The 25,151-nt window shown below is 36.6% G+C and overlaps 1 protein-coding gene across 2 annotated transcripts in view; it reads left to right on the forward strand.

Annotated features, from left to right (window-relative positions):
• The first annotated feature begins 1,095 nt into the window (after positions 1-1,095).
• LOC131029746 (PITH domain-containing protein At3g04780) overlaps positions 1,096-25,151 on the forward strand; it is a 66,410-nt gene continuing 42,354 nt past the window's right edge. Inside the window, exons 1-3 of one of the 2 annotated variants that reach the window (XM_057960388.1) lie at positions 1,096-1,382; positions 1,494-1,580; positions 1,809-1,932. In XM_057960388.1, coding sequence (XP_057816371.1) covers positions 1,341-1,382; positions 1,494-1,580; positions 1,809-1,932 — 253 coding nt within the window. In that variant the 5' untranslated portion in view covers positions 1,096-1,340. The remainder of the gene's footprint in view (positions 1,383-1,493; positions 1,581-1,808; positions 1,933-25,151) is intronic. The other variant, XM_057960389.1, reaches the window with a different exon arrangement.

A 25,151-nucleotide genomic window follows, 5' to 3' on the forward strand; every position in this document is an offset into this window, starting at 1 on the left:
GGAAGTGTTTGTGACTAGTCACGTAAGTTGGTGATTATGATTGGATATGTGTGTACCCAATCACAACTGCTGTGAGTAGAAGTGTATGTCCCTATTCATAACTTTGATGTTGGTGTATTTGGATATAAGTGTTAGTTCCTATCTGGATGGAAGTGCAATAAGCATAGTGAGGCTAGTTCTACTACTGCTACTCATACCTTATATTACTGGTGAGCTACTATGTGTGGTCATCAAGTATTGTGATGTACTTTCACCCCATGTTCACACTAAGGGGGGGTGTTAGGAACCAGTGTTCACATAATTGAGGAAGATTAGGATGCATAAAATAATAAGTTGATAGCTTTGTTGAGTCTGTAAAATATGTTATTATAATAGTGGTACAAATATGTTTATATTGAGTTGTTAAAACAACTCAGTCTATTTAGGAATATTGTTTCCTAAAAAATAGGATATGAGAAATCCTATAAATATGTAAGGTATTTGAATGAAAGAATAAGAAGAAGCATGATATTATTTGCTTATTTTTTTTGTATGCTTCTATTATTTTGCGTAAAATTACTAATATTACGTAGCTCCGATAACGTACATATTAATTTGCATTTGAATAATCTACAAACTTTAGATAGAAAAAGAAACAATGAAGTGAAGATGAAGCTTATATTATATTGACATGAAAATGGTTACAAGAATGTAACACTAAAAAATATTCCACCATTGCACAATTGATACAACATGAACTATTATCCTGTTTTTGTGTATATACACGTTTAAATCTTTTACATTTTAAAAATATTGCAAAATTATAAATCTTAAAAAATTATATAATGAAATTTCCACATTTTAATTTATTTATATTTTAGCTATATTATTAAATTAAAGTCCTAAAAAATTGCTTAAAGATTTATTCAAAGATGGGGAATCCATAAAATTGGAACTATAGAAAGCTAATTCTTTTAACCAATTAAATAGTAATAAATTACTTCGAACAATTTTAAAACTTAAAAATTATACATTACACTAAAATAAACCAATTTCATAATTAAAATAAAATACAACAAAACTGTTTAATCACGAAAGGCAAGTACTAATAACAATAGAAGCCCTTTAATAAGAACACGCAGTTTCCTATTTAAGCCCTAGGACTAAAATAAAATATGCCACTTTTTTCATACAATTTGAAAAACCTTCTTTTTAATCCTTAGCAAAGTTTTACGCAGCAGTTATTTATTCCGCTCTGTGGAGTTACGTGTATTCGATCTACCTATTCCTTCAGTTATCAGTGGTACAAAATTTCTTACGCAACCGAAAACTTCCGTGCCCTCTGCTCACTTTCTCCATCAATGTCTGCAGCAATGGGGACGCCATCCATTCAACGAGGCCTGGTCAATTGTTTTTCTTTTTTCTTCTGTTAATTATTCTCTCTTTCGTCTATTCGGTCAGTATACCACTCCACAAACATGGGTTTGTTCAATACATGGTAATTTTGTGTTCAGGTAGATTTAGTAGAATTCGTAGAATGGCCCGGAGTGGAATGCCTTAATCAGAACCCTGCACATTCCCTCGTCAATGCATTAAAACAGGTATTCATAATGATTTTGTAGAAACATGGAGAAATGTATTTGTGTTTGTAGAAACACGTGTGTACTAATTTGGGTTTTTAGACACATGACAATAGGAACTTGTAGTACATAATTTAGGTTCTAGAAATATGCATTAAATTGTTTAGGTTGTAGAAGCATTTATTGATTTATTTGGGTGAATTGTGAATGTTACTTACATATAATGGACACTGTTCTGGTGGTTTTCAGGGGTACAGGGAAGATGATGGGCTTTTTCTTGAAAGCGATTCGGATGAACAGCTCTTAATCTATTTACCTTTTACACAAGTTGTTAAATTACATTCTTTGGTGATCAAAGGTGGTCTTGAAGAAGGTCAGTGAACTCTTTTCCAAAAGCAACGGTAAAATTGAATTATTTGGAATTTCTGATAGGAAGTCTAGTTTTCTCGTAATATCTGTTTCTTCTCCTTAATCTAAAGTTTCTCTATTGTTTATGCAAGAGGTAAATGTTGATTCGATGAGAGGGGTTCTTGGGGATAAATTTAATTGCCATCTAAAGTGAAATCAGAAATTGAAGTTGTCCGAATCTCAGTGCAAGGTAGAATTAGAGATCAGCGGCCGACCTATTAGTTGTTTGCGGTGATATTTTACACATCCTTTGAAAAGGGGACTGATTTGCTTAGGGACTATAATGAATGTCGCTTTTTGGTAGACTAATTTATTTTAAGAAATCAAGCGAATTTCTCTTAAATAAGTATGAATGAATGTTTTTCAAATTTAAAGTTTTGTGCTAGAGAAGCTTTTTTAATATTTAAATGTAGTTTCTAACAAAAGCTATCTTGGGGAAGCCTACTTGACTCTTTCATGTTTGTTTGCTTCCTGATTTTTATTGATTCGGCTATTACTTCTTATTACTCCTTTCGGTTTACCTGTTGTGATTTGCCCCTCTTATTTAGTTTTATTGCTTTGTAGCTTTGGTTCGTAGGTTCTCCATCTGAGCTGTTGGAAGTATTTTGAATACTCCTAATTAACTATTATAACTTGTAGGTTTGAATCTCACTAACATACTTTGGTTGCTTGTGGACTTTGATAGCTTTTTTAGCTTTCTTTATGTCAACATTTTATGTTATGTGGATGACAAAATATAAAATGTATATTATGCTAAACTAAGTTTTTCCTTTATGCTAAGTTGAGGTTCCTTGTTGGCAACTTTTGTTGAATTTTCAAAGCTCTGATACCATGTTAAATTTTCAAAGCTTTGATATCATATTAAATTTTCAAAGCTTTGATACCATGTTAAATTTTCAAAGCTTTGATGCCATGTTGAATTTAACAACACAAAAGATTGCAACACAAGCCTGCAAGAGCAAACGACAAACAAAAACACCTTCCACAAATGAGAGCTGCACAAAGAATGCTACATTACTCAAAAGCAAAAATGCGTTACAATTGACAACGAGGTGCTTATAAAGAAAGCACCGAGCTAAATTTAGGAGAACTAAAGTGTAAGTATGAGGAGCTAAATAAAGCTCAACTCTAGCTAAACTAGACACACAAAATCTAAATTAGAAGCAAGCACTCTTTAGTGAACTTAAAGCAAAAAAATCATAACTAGTTGTAAAAAAGCAACTAATAGTTAAATATGCTCTACACCCTCCCTTACGTGAAACTTAGTGTGAGTAAAACACTCTAAATGCATGAATGTAGAAATGGATCTCGACAACAAAAGGTCTGATTAGGTACCCATGTACAAACCAATGAAGTCTCTCTAAGCGGAGAAAAGGAGAAAAACCATGTGGGAAAAAATCCCTCTTCAAAAGCGAGAGATGCGATGCATGGAAAGAAACATGAACTGCTAAAAAAGTAAGGCCTCAAATAGATCCCCAAGGACAACTTCCTTCACGCCAAGCATCGATCACAATTGAAGATAATGTGTGGATGCCAAGGGTTTAGTGAAGATGTCTGTAACCTGCTCCTTTGTAGGTATGTAATCCAAGCTGAGAAGACCATCTTGAATCAATTGCCGAATGAAGTGCATGTGGATCTCAATGTGCTTAGTTCACCGATGCTCTATTGGATTGTGAGAAATATGAATGGCAATCAATCCCATGGCCTCATCCATCTTGATTTTGTGCTGAAAAACCTCAAATGGACGATACAAGGTGGGTTGGGTCTCATCCATAAGCAACTTAGTCATCTTATCCTTTTAGGTGTGATAGTTATGGGGCGTGAGATGAACAACAGAGTCTGCCATAGGGTTGAGTTGTGAAGAGGATTTGAAAAAGACAAATCGACCCCCCCACAACAAGAAAACACAAACCCTATACCATGTGGAATTTTCAAAGTTCTGATACCACGTTGAATTTTCAAAGTTCTGATACCACGTTGAATTTCACAACACAAAAGATTGCAACACAAGCTTGCAGGATCAAACAACAAACAAGAACACCTTCCACAAACGAGAGTTGCACAAAAGAATGCTATATTACTTAAAAGCAAAGAATACAAAATGATTACAATTGTACAATGAGGTGCTTATAAAGAAAGCACAAAGCTAAATTTAGGAGAACTAAAGTGTAAGCACGAGGAGCTAAATAAAAATCAACTCTAGCTAAACTACATGCACATATGCTAAATTAGAAGCAAACACTCTTAAGTGAACTTAAGCAAAAAGCATAACTAGTTGTAAAAAGCAACTAATAGCTAAATATGCTCTAACAACTTTATTTGTCAGACTCTTCTTAAGGTGGAAGGGAGACCTTGGGTTTGTGCTTGTGGGGTAGGAATAAGGTGAACTACATTGAGGCAAAACCCCTCTTGGGGAATGGAAGGGGCTATTGAGGAATTGGGCGTCCCTAGTTGCATTGGTTACTAGGCCTTGCGTAGGTTTACTAATGATTTTGTGCCCATGTTGTGATCTGTCATACTAACTCTGGGAAGCTCGACAACATGGAAACCCATTTTGCTCAATTGGCTTTTCCAAAATTTGGTGGAAACTAGGAAATCTCTAGAGAAGGCTGGTTTTCTATGTGTGAGGGCAAGTGTTGGTTGCCTCGAACTACGTTACTCTAACTTATCAATGCAATGGTGCCAGCAATCCACCTTTGTTGCTATTTAGCTTGCTTCAATTCATGAAGGGAAAAAGGGTTGGAGGACATAATTCAAGGAAACAAAAAGGAAAAAGAGGTGATGTACCAAAAGGATGGATGAATTTGGCCCCCTCTTCAAAGCTAAACCTTCTATCCACCTTGGGTGTATTGTGCAACCAAAATTAGTTCAATACTGGTGGTTCAATGCTCAACTAACAAACAAATTGCATAGATAAATAGTAAGCAAAAGCAACATTCTAGGGCTTTGTTAATTAGAGACATGCCCATTTAAGGACCATGACCAAGCACAATAAACACAATAATCCAAATGTGAGGACTCTCCTTGAGGTGAATTGTTAAGCAACACATTGTAGGGACCATATTTGAGGACTTTCTTCAAGGTGAATTGTTAATCAACATAATGAAGAGAACATAAATTACTTAGTGGACCAAAAGATATTTATAAGTGGAAGTTATTTCCTATTTATACAACAAGGCAAATTTTTGGGATCATGCCACTTATAGTGATTTGGGCTACAAAAGAATTATAATGTACAAAAGAAAGGAAAGAGAGAGGGAGGGGGACATATTTTGTAGAGACGATGATCCTCTTGATGATCAAATATAGATGCCTATTGGAGTGTTGGGATGCTTGATAGGTATGGTTGGGCACTTTCTACCCTTTGCCATGATAGAATGAGATGAGTTAGAGGGGAATTTGATAATTGTTTGAAATGCACCTAAGAAATCTAGTAAATATAGGTTGTTGGATGGGCAAGTGGATGATTGTTGTTGGTGTTGAAAATGTAGCTAGATCGTATCCCTTGATTGGGCCGACCTAGCTTGGTAAATTTTAATGTGGCCTTCAGCCTTAAAATTTATTGTGTATGGGCCTATTTGGGATATTATGTAATTTGATTTAGGGCAGGCCCTATTTGGGCGAATTACATATGTGTAACTTGTAAACACAAAATAGGTCAAGACCTATTCATGTAACTTGTAATATCATATGAAAGGCATTTGTATTTAATTGTAACTTGGTGCCAAAATTAAATAAGGCCGACCAAGGTTTAGTGTAGACTTGAATTCATATATATGTGAGATGACTTGAGGATCACAAGTAATCAATCTGTCAAGCGAATATTTCTATCTCTGCTATGTGCGAACTACCTAGCGGCAATCAGCATTTGCAAGTTACTTCTGCATTGTTCTAAGGCAGTGAATTAGACCTCTCAGTCAGTGAACTGTCCTCCTAACTGGGTGAATATCTTTAAGGTCTGCCGAAGTTGTTCTAAGGCTACCGAACCTGCTCAGGCTGCCAAATCTGCTACAGAGTATCGAATTCTTGTGCTAGGGGCGATTCCATCAAGTCTGATCGGAATTGTAAACTCAGATAAGTTACTTTGTGTTATGCCCTAGAAGGGTTAAATTGTAATCTGGTTCTGCGCCTATTAGTAATCAGATCTGAGTTATTCTTGCTGGGTTTTTCACCTCCAAGAGGGAGGTTTTCCCAGGGTACTGCTGTGTTCTTGTGTGTTATGCTGTTATGTGTTTATTTTACCTTGCATTTTATTTTCTGCTAATTTCTGCTAATCTGATAACCAAAAACTAACAGTTGGTGATGATGACCCTATTAGGCAAGTTACCTATTGGTTGTGCATGCCAAACCATTGAGCTCTTTAGAAAAAAAGAAACAACTAGAAGCAACAATTATCTATAAGTAAGGTGAGTGTGTGTGAATGTGTGCAATGAAGGACCTTGAGTAGGAAATTGGAGGTTGTAGATCCAAGAGAGCTTCTATGATTTTCTAGCCTATGGATGTGTGTGCATATTGGAGGGTGCTGAGTTGATGTGCACATAGGGGGTGGGTCATGCGGGATGGAGCTTGTTGAGGTGGCAAATCTGTCTCATGTGATGCAAGATCAATGGCGCGTGGATGTTTGTTTTAACAACGACACTCAAAATTTCTGAAAAGTTCTGCTTGCACCTATTGAGATTTCTTTCAAGATGAAACACTTTAGGATGCTTGTTTCTACAAAAGGTGGTATAGACTCTTGGATTTGCTACCTTGGTAGGCAATCATGTTGAAGATGGTGGTGGAAGAGAAGAGATGTTCTGCTGACTTTTTTGGCAAATGTTTTGTGTTGAAACGAGAACCATTCCTTTCATTGAAAATAAAAATACATATGGACACTATTTACATCTTATTATTTCAATTTTATTTATCTATATGTCAATTGGTATCATGTAAATTAAGGAAAAGAGAATTCATAAACACATTCAAATTAAAATAGCATTGAATGATGCATGCAAATGTTTTCTTGAATTTTCTAATGTAAATAATTATCCGAAAATTGGTTTGGATGTTTGGTTTTGGTTGGTTCTATGCTAGGAACATGCTACAAGTGCACTTGCAGCAAAGAGAAAAGTCTCTTCGATGTTTTGAAGAGTATTTTGTATTCATTTAAGTCCACTTGCAACAAAGAAAAACCTGTTTAAGGTTGCTGCAGTTGAAATAGTTTATAAGTAGTATGTTGCAAGTCATTTGGACTTAATCTTTTGTTGATGTTGTTTGGTTTAAGTGATCTAAATTGCTTTCAGCAATGATTTGAATGCTGAGAATGCGGAAAACAAATATATGGTTGGAGTTTGGGTCTAGTGGTGTCATGGTAGTGGTTTGGAACAACATGATAGAGTTTTGTTATCCATTCGTAGGTTTGCTGCAGGTTAACTCTATCCAATTCTACATGTTGGAGGATGTTGAGGTAGACGTTTATCAGTTAGATTGGTTTGTCTCTTGTTGGCAGCCAATTGACTTTGCTAAATCATGTATATAAGCTCATGTAGAGTCATTTAACGACCACCAATAGCTATGCAGACTAGCAGATTGTTTAACTATTGGAGGTTGCATCTACTGCTGCTTCCTCTAGTGGGCTACACTTATGATCCTTGTCCGCAGCCATTGGGTTTGAGAGGAGGGTCGTTTGGGTGGCATTGGGTATGAGTGGGCAGTTGGATATTTGCAAATGTGCAACTATTCCCTTTCCAATGCAACAATTCACCTTTCCCCTTGTGTAGTGTGGCTAGAGAAAGTATAAAAGGAAGATTCGAGTCATTTTGAAAATTCAGTTGGCTTAGGAAAGTGATTCTCATTTGTGATTTAATCAAGGAGAAGGTAGTTTGCAAAGTTATTCTGTTGCTTGAGTAGGGTGAAGGTAGAGGAGTGTGCAAGTTCTATTATAATACTCTAGAAGACCATTGAAATGGCATTGTACTCCATGAACTAACATCCTATATCGATGGGATGCTAAATGCATACCTTCATGGAGTTTTTCACCCAATTCGGGATTCTCTAGAGGAAATTTTGTGTTGTGTGATCTGTTTTCTTGTGTGTATGTGCTTTGTTATTTGATTTTCTAGTTGTTATTTGAATTATGTATTGCTATAAGTGATTTAATCCTTTCAAGAGTAGTTGTTCAAAGTTTTTCAAAGTGTAAATCCAAGAATCCATAGTTGTTGAGTCATTGGAATTAGGAATTTAGTGATTTATGGATCATGTGGTACTAAAGCCTAAAATTTTGGTTTATTTATTAGGTTTTGGACATCTTATGCCATCTACAAGGTTGCAAGGCAATGAGATGCTAGTTTCTTACCAACTTGAAATTAGAATAAGTTAGTGAAATAGGCTTATAAGAGCAATGTTTGGAGAAGGGGAGGACAAAGGAGTCTATTTAGAAGACTTGAAGAAGATGTAGCAAGGATCTTTAATTTAGTAGGGAAGATAGACTTGATTGAAAGCTTCATGCAAGCCTTTGTTCAGAAAATGGGAATGATGCTTAAGCTTGAGGAAGAACCACAACACCATGAAATGACCATCACATTATGCCATGACCGGCCCTTAGATTTAGATTTAGATGCATGTTTATCTGTCAAAAGTTGAATTTTGAGGTTTGAGCACATGAATTTTGCTTCATGCTCTACACTTCAACCTTGTGTTGGTGATCCAAAATGTATGACATAATTCAAGAGGATGAAATCATGAACCAACACTTAGACTTGGGGATGTTTGTCAGTCAAGATTAATGGGATAAGACTTATGGTCAGACTTGCAGGCAATTAAAGGCCAATTGACAAGAGTGGGTGACTGTTCTGCACTTTTGGCTCTTCAAGGCCAAGGAGGGTGATTTTGGAGGTCACCAACAAGACAATTGCTGAAAAAATAACAACACATTAGGTTGTTACATATGCCACACCTTTTCTATAGGATTGTCCCAAGGATATGTTAATAAAATCTTCACTATATTGGCTCCGTGACAACAAGACTAAAAATATCCTTTAGGTAGATAAAGAGAAACTATGTATGCAATCAAGACTGTTAGTAAAGGCTTTCTCCTTTGTGTGTGTCTGTGCATATATTGAAAAGTACAAAATTGAGCCCAAAATTTAGAACACAGTTGATAATTTATAATTTAATGTCGAGTGTCAAATAATAAATGTTAATGATAAATCAAAATAGTTTATATCATAGTAGTATCACTTGGAGTTGGGATTGACTCAGCAAACCAGAAGTATAAATTCAATTCAATTACCTGGGATTTAATTAGGAAAAACTCAGGAAAAAAACAGTGTTTTCCATTTGGTGCAGTGCAAAACTACCTTATATTTTTGTTTTTTAAAACTGGAGCAGGGTTTTGGGGGCAGCAGTCCCTAGTGGGTGTCTAGGGGCAGCACCTTTTGATGTGTTCCCTCTCACAATATAGGGCAGAGTTGAGGGGCAGAATCTTTGCGGCCAAGCCCAAATTAAAGCCTTCTAGCCCATAAGGATCTCCATGGCACATGCTGTTTATCCTTCATGCTTGCAGAAGTAAATGTAAGAATACAAATGGCAAATGATTAAAATGTAAAATTGAATCTGGGCTAGGGTTTTTGGGAGTGAAATATGTTGGTTTTTTGTGTAACTAGGATAGGAAAATAAATAGGATTTGGATTGCCTTAAGGCATCATCCGAATCCTTATAGGGCAGGGCCCTATCCATTGTATTTATATGTAATGTGTAAAACCATTAAGGGCTGGACCTAACATGTAAAGGGGCGCATCTCAAGGTCCAACGTGTGGACCTATCTCCAGCACACACATTGTGTGGCGTATAGTCTTATGTATTGATCATTTATGATGGGCTGGGCCCAAATGATTGTATTATTAAAAGGACGCATCCCTTCTCCAAACGTGTGGTCCTATATCTTATTTTAGCACATCTCTATGTAGCGTGGGCTCTTGTAACGTGGAAACTATATTGTTTAGGTCCCATGCTTATGGTAGCGTGTGGAACTAATATTATAGTGTTGGCCCCAAGGATCGATTGGGCCGACCCAAGATAGGGCTCACCTCTTGTATATATGCACAAGCATATCTCTAGTCGTAAATGCAATCAAGCAATCCGAATATTAGACAATCAATTTGAAGACCCTGTGCTCTGCAATAAAAGGTCAATGCGAATTCTGATCAAGGAATCAGCGAATTACTTCTGCCATCAGCATTTGCCATACATGCGATCTTGGACAGTGAATACATTGAAGAGGATAGCGAGTTCCTCTTGAAGGTCTACAAACACCATTAGGTCTGCAATCTTCAGTGAAGAACTACGAAGAGCTGGAAGCTGTATGCTGATGATATTCTTATATAAGAAAGAGATAAGTCTGCTATCTTCTGCTGTTACATTGTGCCCTAGCTGGGTTACGACTGTAACTCTAATTCTGCCCTAGGTTGACAGTTATATCAGATAAGTAATCTGATCTTTATTGCCATTGTATTCTACAATTAATAAAAGGATCTAGATCTGATTTGTTGCTGGGTTTTTCCTCCAAGAGGGAGGTTTTCCCAGGGTATGTGTTGTGTCTTGTCTCTTTTGTATTCTTGCATTCACATTGTTCTCTGCAATCTGATCACTAAAGTTAACAGTAATGTCCTTACTTTGAAATAGAATTTAATGGTAAATAATAATAATAAAATATAAATATAAATATAAAAGAATATAATTAAATTTTAATTAAGTTAATGAATGGACAAAGGACATGAAATGAAAAGTTGTGACTCCCTCAAACATGAGATATAAAAGGGAGAAGAGAACCTCATTTGAGGGGGATAATTTGGGAATCAGAAGTGCATTTCTGATTTAAGTAAGGAGTGCAGAAGTGATTGTGAAAGGTTGTGTCCCTTTCAAAGGGCAGAAATAATAAAGAGTTGCACTCTTTTAAAGGGTGCTAAGGGTGAAGGGTGTGTCTCTTGCCAAAGGGCATACATGATGAAGAGGTGTGACTCTCCCTCACATTGGAGGATATAAAGTGGAGAAGTTTTCATTTGAGGAGGGATCCATGGAATAGAACAAAATATCTGAAGCATTTTTAGGAGCAGACCTAAGTCAGAATTATAAGAAAATCTGGAAGAATGATATGAACATTTATCGAAGAGATGAGAACACAAATACAAATCTGCGAACAATAATAAAGTAGACATCAAAGGAAAAGAAGAAGAAATATTAAATCAATAGCCAGAGAATCAGACCTGATGGAATAGAAAGGATTCTCATGCGTGCGCGCACACACACACCTGTGCATTTAAAGAGGGAAACAAAATCGAATTAAATCTGTTCAAATTACCACAACAGACTGAAAATAGATAACCTGCAACAATTCTACAAGTATATTGGGCAAGATTGAGTGTCCTCGCAAAAGGGGACATTACAGAGAGCCACACACATGAAGTGTATTTAAGGTCAAGATTAAGATTGACATATGTGATGGAGAAGTTTGATTGGTTGAAAGGATGTTTGCAGCCATAATAAATCAGACCTGATGGAATAGAAAGGATTCTCATACGCGCGCGCACACGCACACACACACACACACACATATATATATATCTGAGTATAGGCAGCCGATCAGATTGATATAAGCAGCAGACCTGTGCATTTAAAGAGGGAAACAAAATCGAATTAAATCTGTTCAAATTACCACAACAGACTGAAAATAGATAACCTGCAATAATTCTACAAGTATATTGGGCAAGATTGAGTGTCCTCCCAAAAGGGGACATTACAGAGAGCCACACACATGAAGTGTATTTAAGGTCAAGGTTAAGATTGACATATGTGGTGGAGAAGTTGGATTGGTTGAAAGGATATTTGCAGCCATAATGAACTATTTCCACATAACTCCACAAGGAAACAATATGCAAACAAGTTTTCAAAATCCACAATGCAAAAGAATGGACAAGCATACCATCAAGATGGCACAAGATGTACCTTGGGAAAACCCTCATGAAGGACAAACCTAGCTTTAAAAAACATCCACACTCAATGTATTATCTTATTAACAAATAGTACAAGACACTTGCAGAGTCTCCATAACTGCTTTTGAATCATCAAGCTCCCTACATGCACTCCATGTGAACAAGGAAATGAGAATCATAATCACACATCCCAGTCCATGCTTCCTCTCCTCACATATGCAACCTACAAGAGATGCTCAATAAATCTTAACCAACAAGCCAATGGTTATGATAGCTAACCTCAACAATTACTCATGTGCTTGATTTTATAGAAATAAGCTTGCATTAAACCACCAAGTGTTATTACATAAGCCATGTGATTGATGCCATGAGCTTGCAAAACCATGCTCCCCCATTTACTTTTTTTTTAATGAAGTTTTCCCAATATTAAATATTTTACCAATGTGCAAACCCACATTAAATATTTATCCCAATGTTATATACTACATATAAAATGGCTTCAAGAATGTCTTACTCATGCGTTGAATGTGTAACATCATAAAAAAATAGGGAAGCGACAAGTATCATTATACCAACTATAATAAAATAATATCATTACATAATTTATCATCATAATGATAAGGAAATTATTCCATTTGAATTTCACATCCGGACTATAACATAAATTCTTATTTCATAATAAGGCATTTAGTGTTTCAGAACAACCAGAAGTCGGCATATGAACATACTATCATAGCAACCAAATCTTTCATAACTTTGAGAGTATAATATAAATTTTTTGAACTGAAATACGTCTTAATTGGTAAAATTTTAGAGTAGACATAGCAACGAAAGGCAAACCTATTCCATCCTTTCTCCATTTTCTGAGCGAAAGAGAGTGAGAGAGGGCATCACTGCAATGATAATTTGTACCGTTCTTATTAAATAGGAATGGTATTTCCATTAAACAATGGAGTGAGGTTACACTCAAGTGTGTTTTCCATTAAATGCTGTTGGTGGTTAACAACTATTGTGTTGAAAATAGTGTATTTGAGATTTTACAGGGTATATAGCTATTCCAAAGCTTCTAGATTGCTGGTCATAAAAGTTCACTGGATAAAAGCTGTGGATGATTGCACAGGTTCAGGCAAGGGGCTGAAAATATACTACATAACCACAACAAACATGATGTGAAAATGAACTTCATGATGCTGGGGTTGAATTGTTTACTTTTTTTCAATATGCTGGTATTTAACAGTTTGAACTATATAATTATAGAGCTGGTTGTGGACGCAAGACTCATAACTTGTTGCTGATGATGGGTGGTATATGACTGCTATGAATTGCTATAGCAGTCATGTGGAAGTGTAATTTCACTTCCTTAGTCAGTCCAGTTGTCAACATGGGTTAGCCTATAATTAGGGTTCCCGTGGGCTAACGTGGTGGATAGGGAATCCATTTGGGGATTTGGTGACCTTCTGAGGAGTATTGGAGACGTTTTGGGCGTATCATAGCAACCAAATCTTGCATAACTTTGAGAGTATAATATAAAATTTTTGAACTGAAATAAGTCTTAATTGGTAAAATTTTAGTTCAGACATAGCAACGAAAGGCAAACCTATTCCATTCTTTCTCCATTATCTGAGCGAAAGAGAGTGAGAGAGGGCATCACTGAAATGATAATTGGTACTGTTCTTATTAAATAAGAATGGTATTTCCATTAAACTATGGAGTGAGGTTACACTCAAGTGTGTTTTCCATTAAATGCTGTTGGTAGTTAACAACTATTGTGTTGAAAATTGTGTATTTGAGATATTACAGGGTATATAGCTATTCTAAAGCTTCTAGATAGCTGGTCATAAAAGTTCACTGGATAAAAGCTGTGGATGATTGCACAGGTTCAGGCAAGGGGCTGAAAATATACTACATAACCACAACAACCATGATGTGAAAATGAACTTCATGATGCTTGGGTTGAATTGCTTACTTTTTTTCAATATGCTGGTATTTAATAGTTTGAACTATATAATTATAGAGCTGGTTGTGGACACAAGACTCATAACTTGTTGCTGATGATGGGTCGTATATGACTGCTATGAATTGCTATAGCAGTCACGTGGAAGTGTAATGTCACTTCCTTAGATAGTCCAGTTTTCAACATGGGTTAGCCTATAATCAGGGTTTCCGTGGGCTAACATGGTGGATAGGGAGCCCATTTGGGGATTTGGTGACCTTCTGAGGAGTATTGGATATGTTTTGGGGCAGTTTTCTATTTTTTAGGAGGAGACTGCTAGCTGACTGTGACCACCGGAGGGCCGAGGAGCATAGCAGAGTGGCTTAGGAGTGTTTATCATCTATTTGAGACAGTCTCCTAATTTTTAGGAGCACCCCTACTTTTTAGGAGGAGACTGCCAGTTGCATTGCCACATCCAGTCATCATCCTTGGACAGGTGACAACATTCAGTTTTCAGTTTGGGGGAGGCCAAGTGATGGAATTTGAATAAAATTAAATATTAAAAGTTTTGACTTTGATATTTAATAAAAATAAAGTTAAATGATTATAATATCACTTTATAAAAATATTTATAAAGTGATAAAATGATCATAAAGTCACTTCAACTTATTTAATAAAGTGACCCCCCATGCTGTTTTAAAAAGGGAACTTTTATATCATGAAGGAATAATGCTTGGAGAAGTTCGAACTTCTTTAGAAGGGCAAATATTTAATAAAGTTTATTAATTTGCAACTAAATAAATTGAAAGAAACCCGAAAAGCCACGATTAGGGTTTGAGGCAATAAAAGAACATTGGAGGCAACCATTTGATTATCTATCAATCATTTTACAATCAACTTTTTGGGAATTGTGCTCTGCAACTCATTTCAGCAGCATAGCAACTTTGAGGAACAAAATCTCCTTGAAGACAGGTGGATTTGGACGATACCCCAGTTCACAGAATGGAGGGATTGATTCAGAATTCCTCATTGTGCTTCAATTCAGACTTGTTACAGCAGTTTCAGAGGATTAATTGTAGATTGGAGAGGGTTTGGAGACCTTAGAAGGCAGCCATACATTCATTTGCAGCAGCCGTATCCTCCCATAGCAGGCCATACCATCCTACAGACCACAATTTATCTAGAACAGCCGCACAACATAGGAAAGGGTTTGAATTTGTTCCTATCTCTGTTGTCCACATCTATCAGCAAGAATCTGATAATTACTTCAGGTTACAGGAGACAAATGTGGACCAGATCAGTGATTCATTGAGGAAAACTTGGTTAATTCTTAGCAGTTTCAGTATATTTGTTTTTTTTAATTATGGTTGATGCCAATAAACTTGTTTGGAGTCATTGAACTTCCCTGGACGCTCATGTACTGTGATCTATTTGAGAATTTCAATAATACTACCCTGGTTGAGCGCTGGACTCCTACCTAGTATGCGATCTTGTCTTGTTTCAAATTAATTCTAGGAAGTTGCTACCTTGCTGTTTTAAAAATCAGAATTCAGAAAATAAAAATCAGAACTTTATATTTCTGCAAATTGAATTTCAAAGAATTATATCTCTGGTGTATAATTCCATTCCAAGAGTTTTTCCTATCATTGGCATCCTAAAACACATCAAAACCACTTGAAAACTATCCTAAAACCTCAAACCAGCAGCATTAAAATTCAGAAAATTTGTATCAAAATTGGCTGGGGATCTTTCAGGAAGCCTATAATTTCATCTGCTTCCCCATGGCTATTGTATATTTTGCAACAGTCACATCTGTCATATTCCCTTATTTTCTTATAGGAGAATTTTAAAACAATAGTATTAATTTGACAGATCTTAATGACTATTTACATTAAATATTAATTAACTGTTAAATGTTAATTAACTGTTAAATATTAATTGATTGTCAAATATCAATTAACTGTTGAAGATGAATTTGTTATTATGATATTAGATGTAACCATTAAGTGGCTGGAAATATAACAATGATTTGAGAGGGGCAGCGACCTTTCCAAGGGGTTGCTGCCATCAAAAGTTTTGACTGATGGAACGTGACTGTCCACTACGTAAGGGGAAGATTAAATACCCCCAAACAAATTGGGCAAGGGAGGAAAAAAAAAGTTTACGGTTGGAGAAAGCAGAATTGAAGGAACAAGTTCCACTCACACCCACACGATAGTAATTGGTGGAAGATGTCTTCTGGTAAGGATTTCCTGTGCAACACTATTACAGTATTTATATATTTATGTAACTGGCTGTACATAAACAGCTTTGGTAAATCTTTAAGATAGATAAAAAAAAACAACATTCTGTATATTAGTAATCTGAAATATATGTGTTTATATAAGTCTGGCTCTAAAATAATTGCTGATATTCTCAGAAGAGATTGAGAAAGAGGGAGAATGGTTCAGACACCCTCATAAGTTTGAAAAGAGGGAGATCGGTTCAGACACCCTCATAAGTATGAAAAGAGGGAGAACGGTTCAGATACCCTCACAAGTATAATAAGGGGGGAGAATGGTTCAGACACCCTCACAAGTAGATTTTGATCAAGGGAGAACGGTTATTAAGGCACCCTATCAAGTCATCCAATCTAACTTGCTATAATCAGGAACCATCGCTTGAGTTCATCATAAATTAATCTTCTCTATATAACCTTTTTGTTTATTTATGAAACATAGTTAGATTTCTCTATTTCATGAATCATAACTGGTCTATTCTTTCTTATTATTCTTTATTTTCTGCATCAGTACAATCAGCTTACACTTACTAAACACTTACATGTTATAATGAAATAGGTCATTTTCTAACTTGTGTTGCAGGTCTCTCTATTAAAGCAATAAAAGGTATTTCCATTTTTTGATCTATTTTTAGTAGCAGAGAATAGTCTTCTAGGGTAATCTGGGTCATTTTGGAAGGGGACATTACAACATCCAACCCTTAATCAAACATTCCAAATCTCTAAAAACAAATTATGCCCTTCTTGAGAGGTTTTACAGTAACAAAAAATGGTTCAGATGTGACTGTCTTTTCCTTTGATGGTCAATCAGTTTTTTTAAGAGCTTTACATATCTCCTCTTAGCTAGGTTTTAATGTAGTTATCCAAATATCACCAGCATCCTTTTCATAACAGTTTTTACTCCATTTTATGCATCTATGAAATTCTTTTGCAACCAGGAGCTAATTTCAATTTGAAGTACTGCTCTTTAAATTCTGGAACTGTATCACAAATTTCACTGGAGACTCCTAGGCATCCCTGGGACGGTCAGGGGACTCTTAGGAGTCTCCGGGACATTCCGCAGTCCCTGATGTCTTGGCAGCGATGGCAGTGTGGCAGGGGGACGTTTCCCCTAAGTTCCTGCATCCCGAAAATGTCTCTGTCCTGGAAACACGAGGATTTTTGCGGGGGCTCGTCCCCATGATTTAATGGTCACACCTTTACCATTTCCAACTAACATGTTATCAACATACATGACAATGATTAATAGACTATCATTAATCAATTTAAAATAAACATAATGATCACAATCACTACTGACAAACCCATGTTGCAATGCAATCAAACTTTTGATACCATGGTCAAGGTGTCTACTTTGGAGTATATGAAGACTGCTTTAACATGCAAACTACATATTCTTTTCCTTTTACCACAAAACCCGCTAGCTTTTTCATACAATTCTTTCCTTCTACCACAATTTTATTTATCAGATGTAATCAATTATATAAAGTGAACTTACTAATCAAGTCTAGTACAAGTCTTAATCTTTTATACGGCAGCCTTATCGTATGCACAACATTATTGTAGGTTCTTACGGTCAAAGGATATTCAAGTAAACAAAAGTCTATTGGCTCACTTGAAAACCGCATAATATGTTTAACATTTTACTTTAAGCATAGCATTCTATTATAACTGATCCTTTTTCCAGAATACTTAGCTGGTAATGACAAACTTACGTGTCCTCACTGTTAGGATTTCAAGCAGATCCGAAGCAAATATGAACTAACAATTATATGCAGATTTAAATACAAAAGATAAAGAAATAAAACAGGACACAGATAACACAGAGATTTAACGTGGTTCACCCAGAATGGGTTACGTCCACCATACACAGCCGTCCAATCTTTCTTATTATCCAGCAAAACAGTACATCAACCTTACAATGCCTTAAGCATCCCAACCGCTTATAACATGCGTTTTTTTAGGGCAACAAACAAAGTCGGCCTTTTTAGGGTTTTATTACAATGTCGGTTTTCATCAACAAAAAACGGCAAAATTTTTTTTCTCGGGGGCTGCCGCCCTCGAACCCCTGCCCGGGGCCTGGCCCGGCCCCGGACCTTGGCGAGGATACGTGCTGAGTGTACAGTACTTTGCTGATCAGTCGCCACATTTCAACAATCTCCCACTTGGAGACTGATTAGGCTCCACACCGAACAATCTCCCACTTGGAGACTGATACTACACGACACCACTGTACATGCAACATCCGCTGGATAAAACACGAGGACTTGACTGGTATAAATTCCACAATTATTAATCAAGAAGACCAACAAAAACTGATGAAGAAATCAGCTTCTCCTGTGGAGCTGCCTTTGTGAACATATCGGCAGGATTCTCACTTGTGTGAATCTTCTCAAGCCGTAACTGACCCTCCTCCAAAATAGTCCGGATGAAGTGGTACCTGAGCTGAATGTGCTTTGTCCTTGAATGAAAAGCAGAGTTCTTCGCAAGATGAATGGCACTCTGGCTATCAGTATACAATGGGCTATCCTCTTGTGTCTGACCCAATTCCTTCAGAAAACATTGCAACCAAATCATCTCTTTGCTGGCTTCTGTAGCAGCAACATACTCAGCTTCAGTGGTTGAAAGTGCAACAACCTTTTGTAGCCTAGAAATCCAACTGACTGCAGTTCCCCCTATAGTAAAAACATACCCTGTAGTACTCCTCCGTGAATCAATATCACTCGCCAGATCAGAGTCAACAAATCCACTTAGAGCAGCATTAGATCCTTTGAAACATAATGCCTTCGTAGTAGTTCCTTTCAAATACCGAAGAATCCATTTCACAGCATTCCAATGTTCCATACCCGGATTACTCATAAACCTGCTCACAACTCCCACTGCATGTGCAATATCTGGCCTTGTGCATACCATTGCATACATCAGACTGCCAACAGCTGATGAATACGGGATGTTAGACATTTTATTAACCTCTTCCTGTGCCTTTGGACACATCTCCTTAGTCAATTTGAAATGACTAGCCAAAGGTGTACTAACTGCTTTTGCATCCTGCATGTTAAATCTTTTCAACACCTTCTTTATATACTCACTTTGGGACAAATTCAAGGTTCTATTTTTCCTGTCCCGTGTAATCCTCATACCGAGAATTTGCTTAGCTGCACCCAAATCCTTCATAGCAAATGACCTGGCTAATTTCTGTTTAAGATCATTTATATGTTGCATGTTAGACCCAGCAACAAGCATGTCATCAACATAAAGCAATAGGATAATATAACTGCCATTATCAAATCTCTTAAAATATACACAATGATCAGAATGACATCTATGATAACCGTGTTCAGCCATGAAACTATCAAATTTTAAATACCATTGTCGGGGTGCTTGCTTTAGGCCATACAGACTTTTCTTCAACCTGCACACCAAGTTCTCCTTACCTTTGACCTCATATCCTTGTGGTTGCAACATGTAAATTTCCTCCTCCAAATCTCCATGGAGAAAAGCTATTTTGACATCTAATTGTTCAAGATGTAAATCATCTGCAGCCACAAGACTAAGTACAGTTCTAATTGAAGTCATTTTTACAACTGGAGAAAATATTTCATCATAATCTATACCCTTTTTCTGTGCAAAACCTTTTACCACAAGTCTGGCCTTATATCTTTTCTGACCTCCTTCCTCCTCCTTCAGCCGATAAACCTATTTGTTAGGCAAGGCTCTTTTTTCTGCAGGTAAAGGGACTAAGTCCCAAGTCTTATTTTTCATCAAGGAGTCCATCTCCTCTTTCATGCCTAGTTGCCACTGTTGTTTGGCATCCACCTGCATTGCTTCTTCATATTCTTCTGGTTCACCAGAATCTGTTAATAAAATAGAATACAAAGAAGGAGAAAATCTTTCAGGGGGTCTACTTGTCCTCGTAGAACGTCTAACACTTGCAGGAGTTTGTGGGACAATCTGTTGTTGCTGAGCATCAGGTACCTGTGGCATTTCATTTTCAGGAATCTCATCCAACACCACATATTCTTGTTTGTCCTGTTCATGCTTCTTTTCCTGCATTTGTTCTTTATACATAACCTTCTCATTGAATATAACATCTCTACTTCTAATTATTTTCTTATTTTCAAGATCCCATAACCGATAGCCATATTCATCTATCCCATATCCAATGAAGGTACATTTCTGAGATTTAGCATCAAGCTTGGTTCTGTTTTCTTTATCAACATGGACAAAAGCTTCGCAACCAAAAGTTTTTAGAAAAGAATAATTTACCTTTTTACCAGTCCATGCCTCCTCTGGAATACCACCATCCAAAGGGGTTTAAGGTCCTCTATTTATCAAATAGACAGCAGTATGTACAGCATCTGCCCAAAAATGTAAGGGCAATCCAGCATGCAATCTCATGCTCCTCGCATGTTCCATGATGGTCCTATTCATTCTCTCTGACACACCATTTTCCTGTGGAGTTCCTGGAACTGTCTTCTGCTTTCGAATCCCATTTAAGGAACAGTAATCTTCAAATGCTTTGCTGCAATACTCACCTCCATTATCCGATCTGAGACACTTCAACCTTTTTCCTGTCTCATTCTCAACCAAAGCTTTCCATTTCTTAAAAGTTTCAAAAACATCTGATTTTTGTTTTAGGAAATATACCCATGTTTTTCTGGTTGAGTCATCAATAAAAATAACATAATAACAAGAGCCACCAAGAGATGATACCTGAGCCGGTCCCCATACATCTGAATGTACAAGCTCTAACTTCTTACTCTTCTTCTCTTTCCCAACCTTGAGAAATCTGACTCTTTTCTGTTTACCATAAACACAGTTCTCACAGAACTCTAAATCAATCTTCTTTAGTCCTGGCAATAGATTTTTGGAGTGAAGGATTTTCATCCCTTTCTCACTCATGTGCCCAAGCCTATGGTGCCACATTATCGAATCTGTTCTTGCAACATTTATTGTTGTTGTCCCTGCAGTAACTTTATATGTAGCAACTAAGGTAGAGTAAGTGTTACCAGTACACAGATATAATGTGCCTACCTTGGCACCTTTAGCTACTACTAATGATCCTTTAGTGACCTTCCACATACTGTCTGAGAAGGTAACTATGCAACCTTCACTACCTAGTTGCCCTGCAGAAATTAAATTTCTTCTTAAATTAGGAACATGTCTTACCTCCTGCAGAAACCAGTCATTACCATTCTGCAACTTGATCTTTATCTTTCCTTTTCCAACAATTTGACAAGGCTCATCATCACCCAAATATACCTGTCCAAAATCACCTTGAACATAATCTAGAAAATATTTTCTATAGGGTGTAGCATGAAATGAAGCCCCAGAATCTATTACCCAGGAATCATTAACATTATCCAAACATAAGATTAAAGCATCTTGTAAAGTATTACTTGCAATATTAGCTTCCTTACTGTCATTTTCATTTTTGTCTCCTTCTTTGTTTTTCCGAGACCAACAATCTTTCTTTAGATGACCAGGCTTTCCGCAGTACCAGCAATCTTTCTTTCCTCTAGATTGAGAGCGTCCTTTCTTTGACTTCCCTCGTGACTTCTCATTCCCAGGGCCTTTTCCTCTTTCCTTTGATCTTCCTCTGTTCTCCACATTCAAAACACTACCCGATGATGTTGGAGTCTCACCTGTGCTTTTCCTTCGCATTTCCTCGCTTAGGATAACACCAACAATATCATCAAATACCAAAGTATTTTTACCAGAGACAGAGTTACTTACAGCCATAACCAAGCTATTGCAGCTTTCTGGCAAAGAACATAAAATCAAGAGAGCCCTAACCTCTTCTGCAAAGGTAATTTTTACCGAAGACAATTGACTGGTAATTGTATTAAATTCATTTAAGTGCTCTGCTACAGATCCTCCCTCACTCATTTTCAAATTAAACAAACGCTTCATAAGAAATACCTTATTCGAAGCCGAGGGTTTCTCATACAGCTTAGCCAATGTTGCCATCAAATCTACAGTCGTTTTTGCTTCTGTTATATTGAATGCTACAGACGCCGCAAGGCACAATCGAATGGATCTTAGTGCCTTTCTATCTAAAATGTCCCACTCTTCATCTGATATTGTGGTCGGTTTCTTTGCCTTTCCTTCCAATGGCCGCCACAAATCCTTTTGATACAGGTAATCCTCCATCTGCATTTTCCATAACTGATAATTCTGGCCGTTAAACTTTTCGACCTTGAATTTGGAATCCTCCATTGCTCCCACTCAAATCTGAAAGTCCTGCCAATTTACAGAAAACCTCGCTCTGATACCAATTGTTAGGGTTTCAAGCAGATCCAAAGCAAATATGAACTAACAATTATATGCAGATTTAAATACAAAAGATAAAGAAATAAAACAGGACACAGATAACACAGAGATTTAACGTGGTTCACCCAGAATGGGTTACGTCCACCATACATAGCCGTCCAATCTTTCTTATTATCCAGCAAAACAGTACATCAACCTTACAATGCCTTAAGCATCCCAACCGCTTATAACATGCGTTTTTTTAGGGCAACAAACAAAGTCGGCCTTTTTAGGGTTTTATTACAATGTCGGTTTTCATCAACAAAAAACGGCAAAATTTTTTTTCTCGGGGGCTGCCGCCCCTAAACCCCCGCTTTCTCGGGGGCTACCGCCCCCAAACCCCTGCCCGAGGCCCGGCCTGGCCCCGGACCCCGGCGAGGATACGTGCTGAGTGTACAGTACTTTGCTGATCAGTTGCCACATTTCAACACTCACAATAGGTTTCTTAAGATTAATCAAGCACAAATCATATAATGTAATGCAATTTTATTCTAACTTTGTTTCAATGGAATTAAGAGAAGATGGTTAGATGTGGGTTTTATTTGTCCTTCTATCGAATATGTTAGGTTTATAATTTTATCAAGAACTATTCAAGATTATTATCACCCATAACTTGCATATATATATCTTTGCAACCCTCTTGGTCATAGTTCAACTTTTAGCCCTCTATGCCTCTAACTCCAAACATAAAGATATTCACAAGTTGATCAATTTTAGTCATTGATTCTTTAAGGTTCAGCGTAGTCTTCCAGATTAACACACCCTTCACATCAAAACCTAATTAACTCCTCTACTGAAGATTCCCAGTTAGGTTAGCACACACTTCTAGGTAGTTAATCTAACTCATTTACCAGTACCAAGTTACTGGATTCTTTTAGGGTAATGATAAATCCGATTTGAAGATATAAGAGCAAGACACTCAATTAATAAAATGTGATTGATTTGACTCCATGGAATTCCTTCTTGTAATGGTTTGCCTACAAATCCGTTTCCATGGAATAAAGACCGAGGTAATTCTCTTAAGGTCCATTGTTTTGATAATTTGTAAATCTGTTAAATAAAGATTGCTGAGTCTACAGGATATTATCAAGGTTATCTTTACCAATAAATTTTCACATCCCCCTATCAGCAACAGTCACATAAGTCATAAAATTAATAATAATCATATATTAATTTATTCAATCAGGTTAAATCAAGAATTCTCAATAAACTTTTAAATTCTCTCAAATGATAATGGTTGGGCTAAAACAGGAGAGGTTTTTCTGTAAATTCTAGGCCATAATTAATTAAAAAATTTCAGCAATTTTGTTTTGAAACACAGTAAGACATAATTAGTTCATATAACCTCCCAAAATTCATGTTGGCCACTTCATGAGAACACCGAGGTACCTAAAATTCTTGATTTCCTTGGATTGTTCTCTATTATAGAAAAATAGGGCCAAATTAAATGAAAGTTTGCTATATTTAGCACTGTCATCCTAAAACTTAAGGGTTTTAATTTTTTTTTTCAAACTTTACTATAACTACATGAATTCTTCTTTTCATTTTATATCTGTTACAATATTTTAACTACTTTCTACTTCCATTAAATTGAAAAATAAACAAATAACATATCCAGCTTTTTAGGGCATGTAGAAGGCAGTGCTCAGTTTGCATATTGCTGACAAATGGATAAATGATGAACTGCATATAATAGGGTAATATTGCAGCACATAATACTAATAAAAAACTGAAAGTAATGACTTCCAAAACATACATAATCAGTTTTTCAGTTGTTTTTGTTTCCCTTTGGTCAGATACAGTTTTTTATTTTTGCTTGGGATGTCCATGAATGACATTTTGCAGCTCCATTGTGGTCTTCCATGGTGTCCTTTGGAGCTTCATGACTCCCTTGAGGTTTACTATGACCAGAAAGGAATATCTAATTGCTAACAGGGGTTAATGGTGTTGCCTCCATTGAACAATGCCTACCTTTTTCAAGATATGTGGCCTGTAAAAAGGGTCTGAAACAAAAACATTTTCAAGCCAAGGTTTGCAGAATAGGAAAAAGTACAAACTCCTTGTTCTACGAAAATTCCATCACAAGGTAAAAATAGCGCCCCAATCTTGGACAAGGCGCCAAAATTACTAAGTCTTTGAAAACTTCAAAAGCACGAAATTCCTTCCTCCAAGCAAATTAACGCCCAGGTCAAGGAGAAGGTGCCAAGTTCATGTTGCTTTGGAAAATTCAAAAAAGATGGAATTCCTATTTCATGGCAATTCAACACCCAAGGAAAAGTTGAGGGCACCAAAACAAGGGTGGCAAGGAAAGATGAAAACAGTGAAATTCCTTGCCTTGAGTGAAATAGCGCCTACGCATAGAGAGGGGCGCCAAATTGAGATAGTCAGGGAAATTCCACATGTATTGAAAATTCTGCCATGTAATGAAATTGAAAGTTCAAAAGGATGAAATCATGGAAAATTTGAAGAAGATAGAAATTCCTCTAAGATAGTGATTCCATGCCCAAGTCAAGAAGATGAAAATTGTCTAAGGCAAGGAAAATTGAGGGTCAAGGATGGATTGAAAAGCAAAAAATCCCTTTGGGAAAAATTATAAAAAATCCATTTTTAGGCATCAAATCTCATCCAAATTTCAAATTTTTTATGGATTTGGATTCATAGGAGAATTTTCTATCTCTCAGACCCAAAACCCT

The sequence above is a fragment of the Cryptomeria japonica genome, chromosome 9 (assembly GCF_030272615.1).
Source record: "Cryptomeria japonica chromosome 9, Sugi_1.0, whole genome shotgun sequence".
NCBI lineage: Eukaryota > Viridiplantae > Streptophyta > Pinopsida > Cupressales > Cupressaceae > Cryptomeria > Cryptomeria japonica.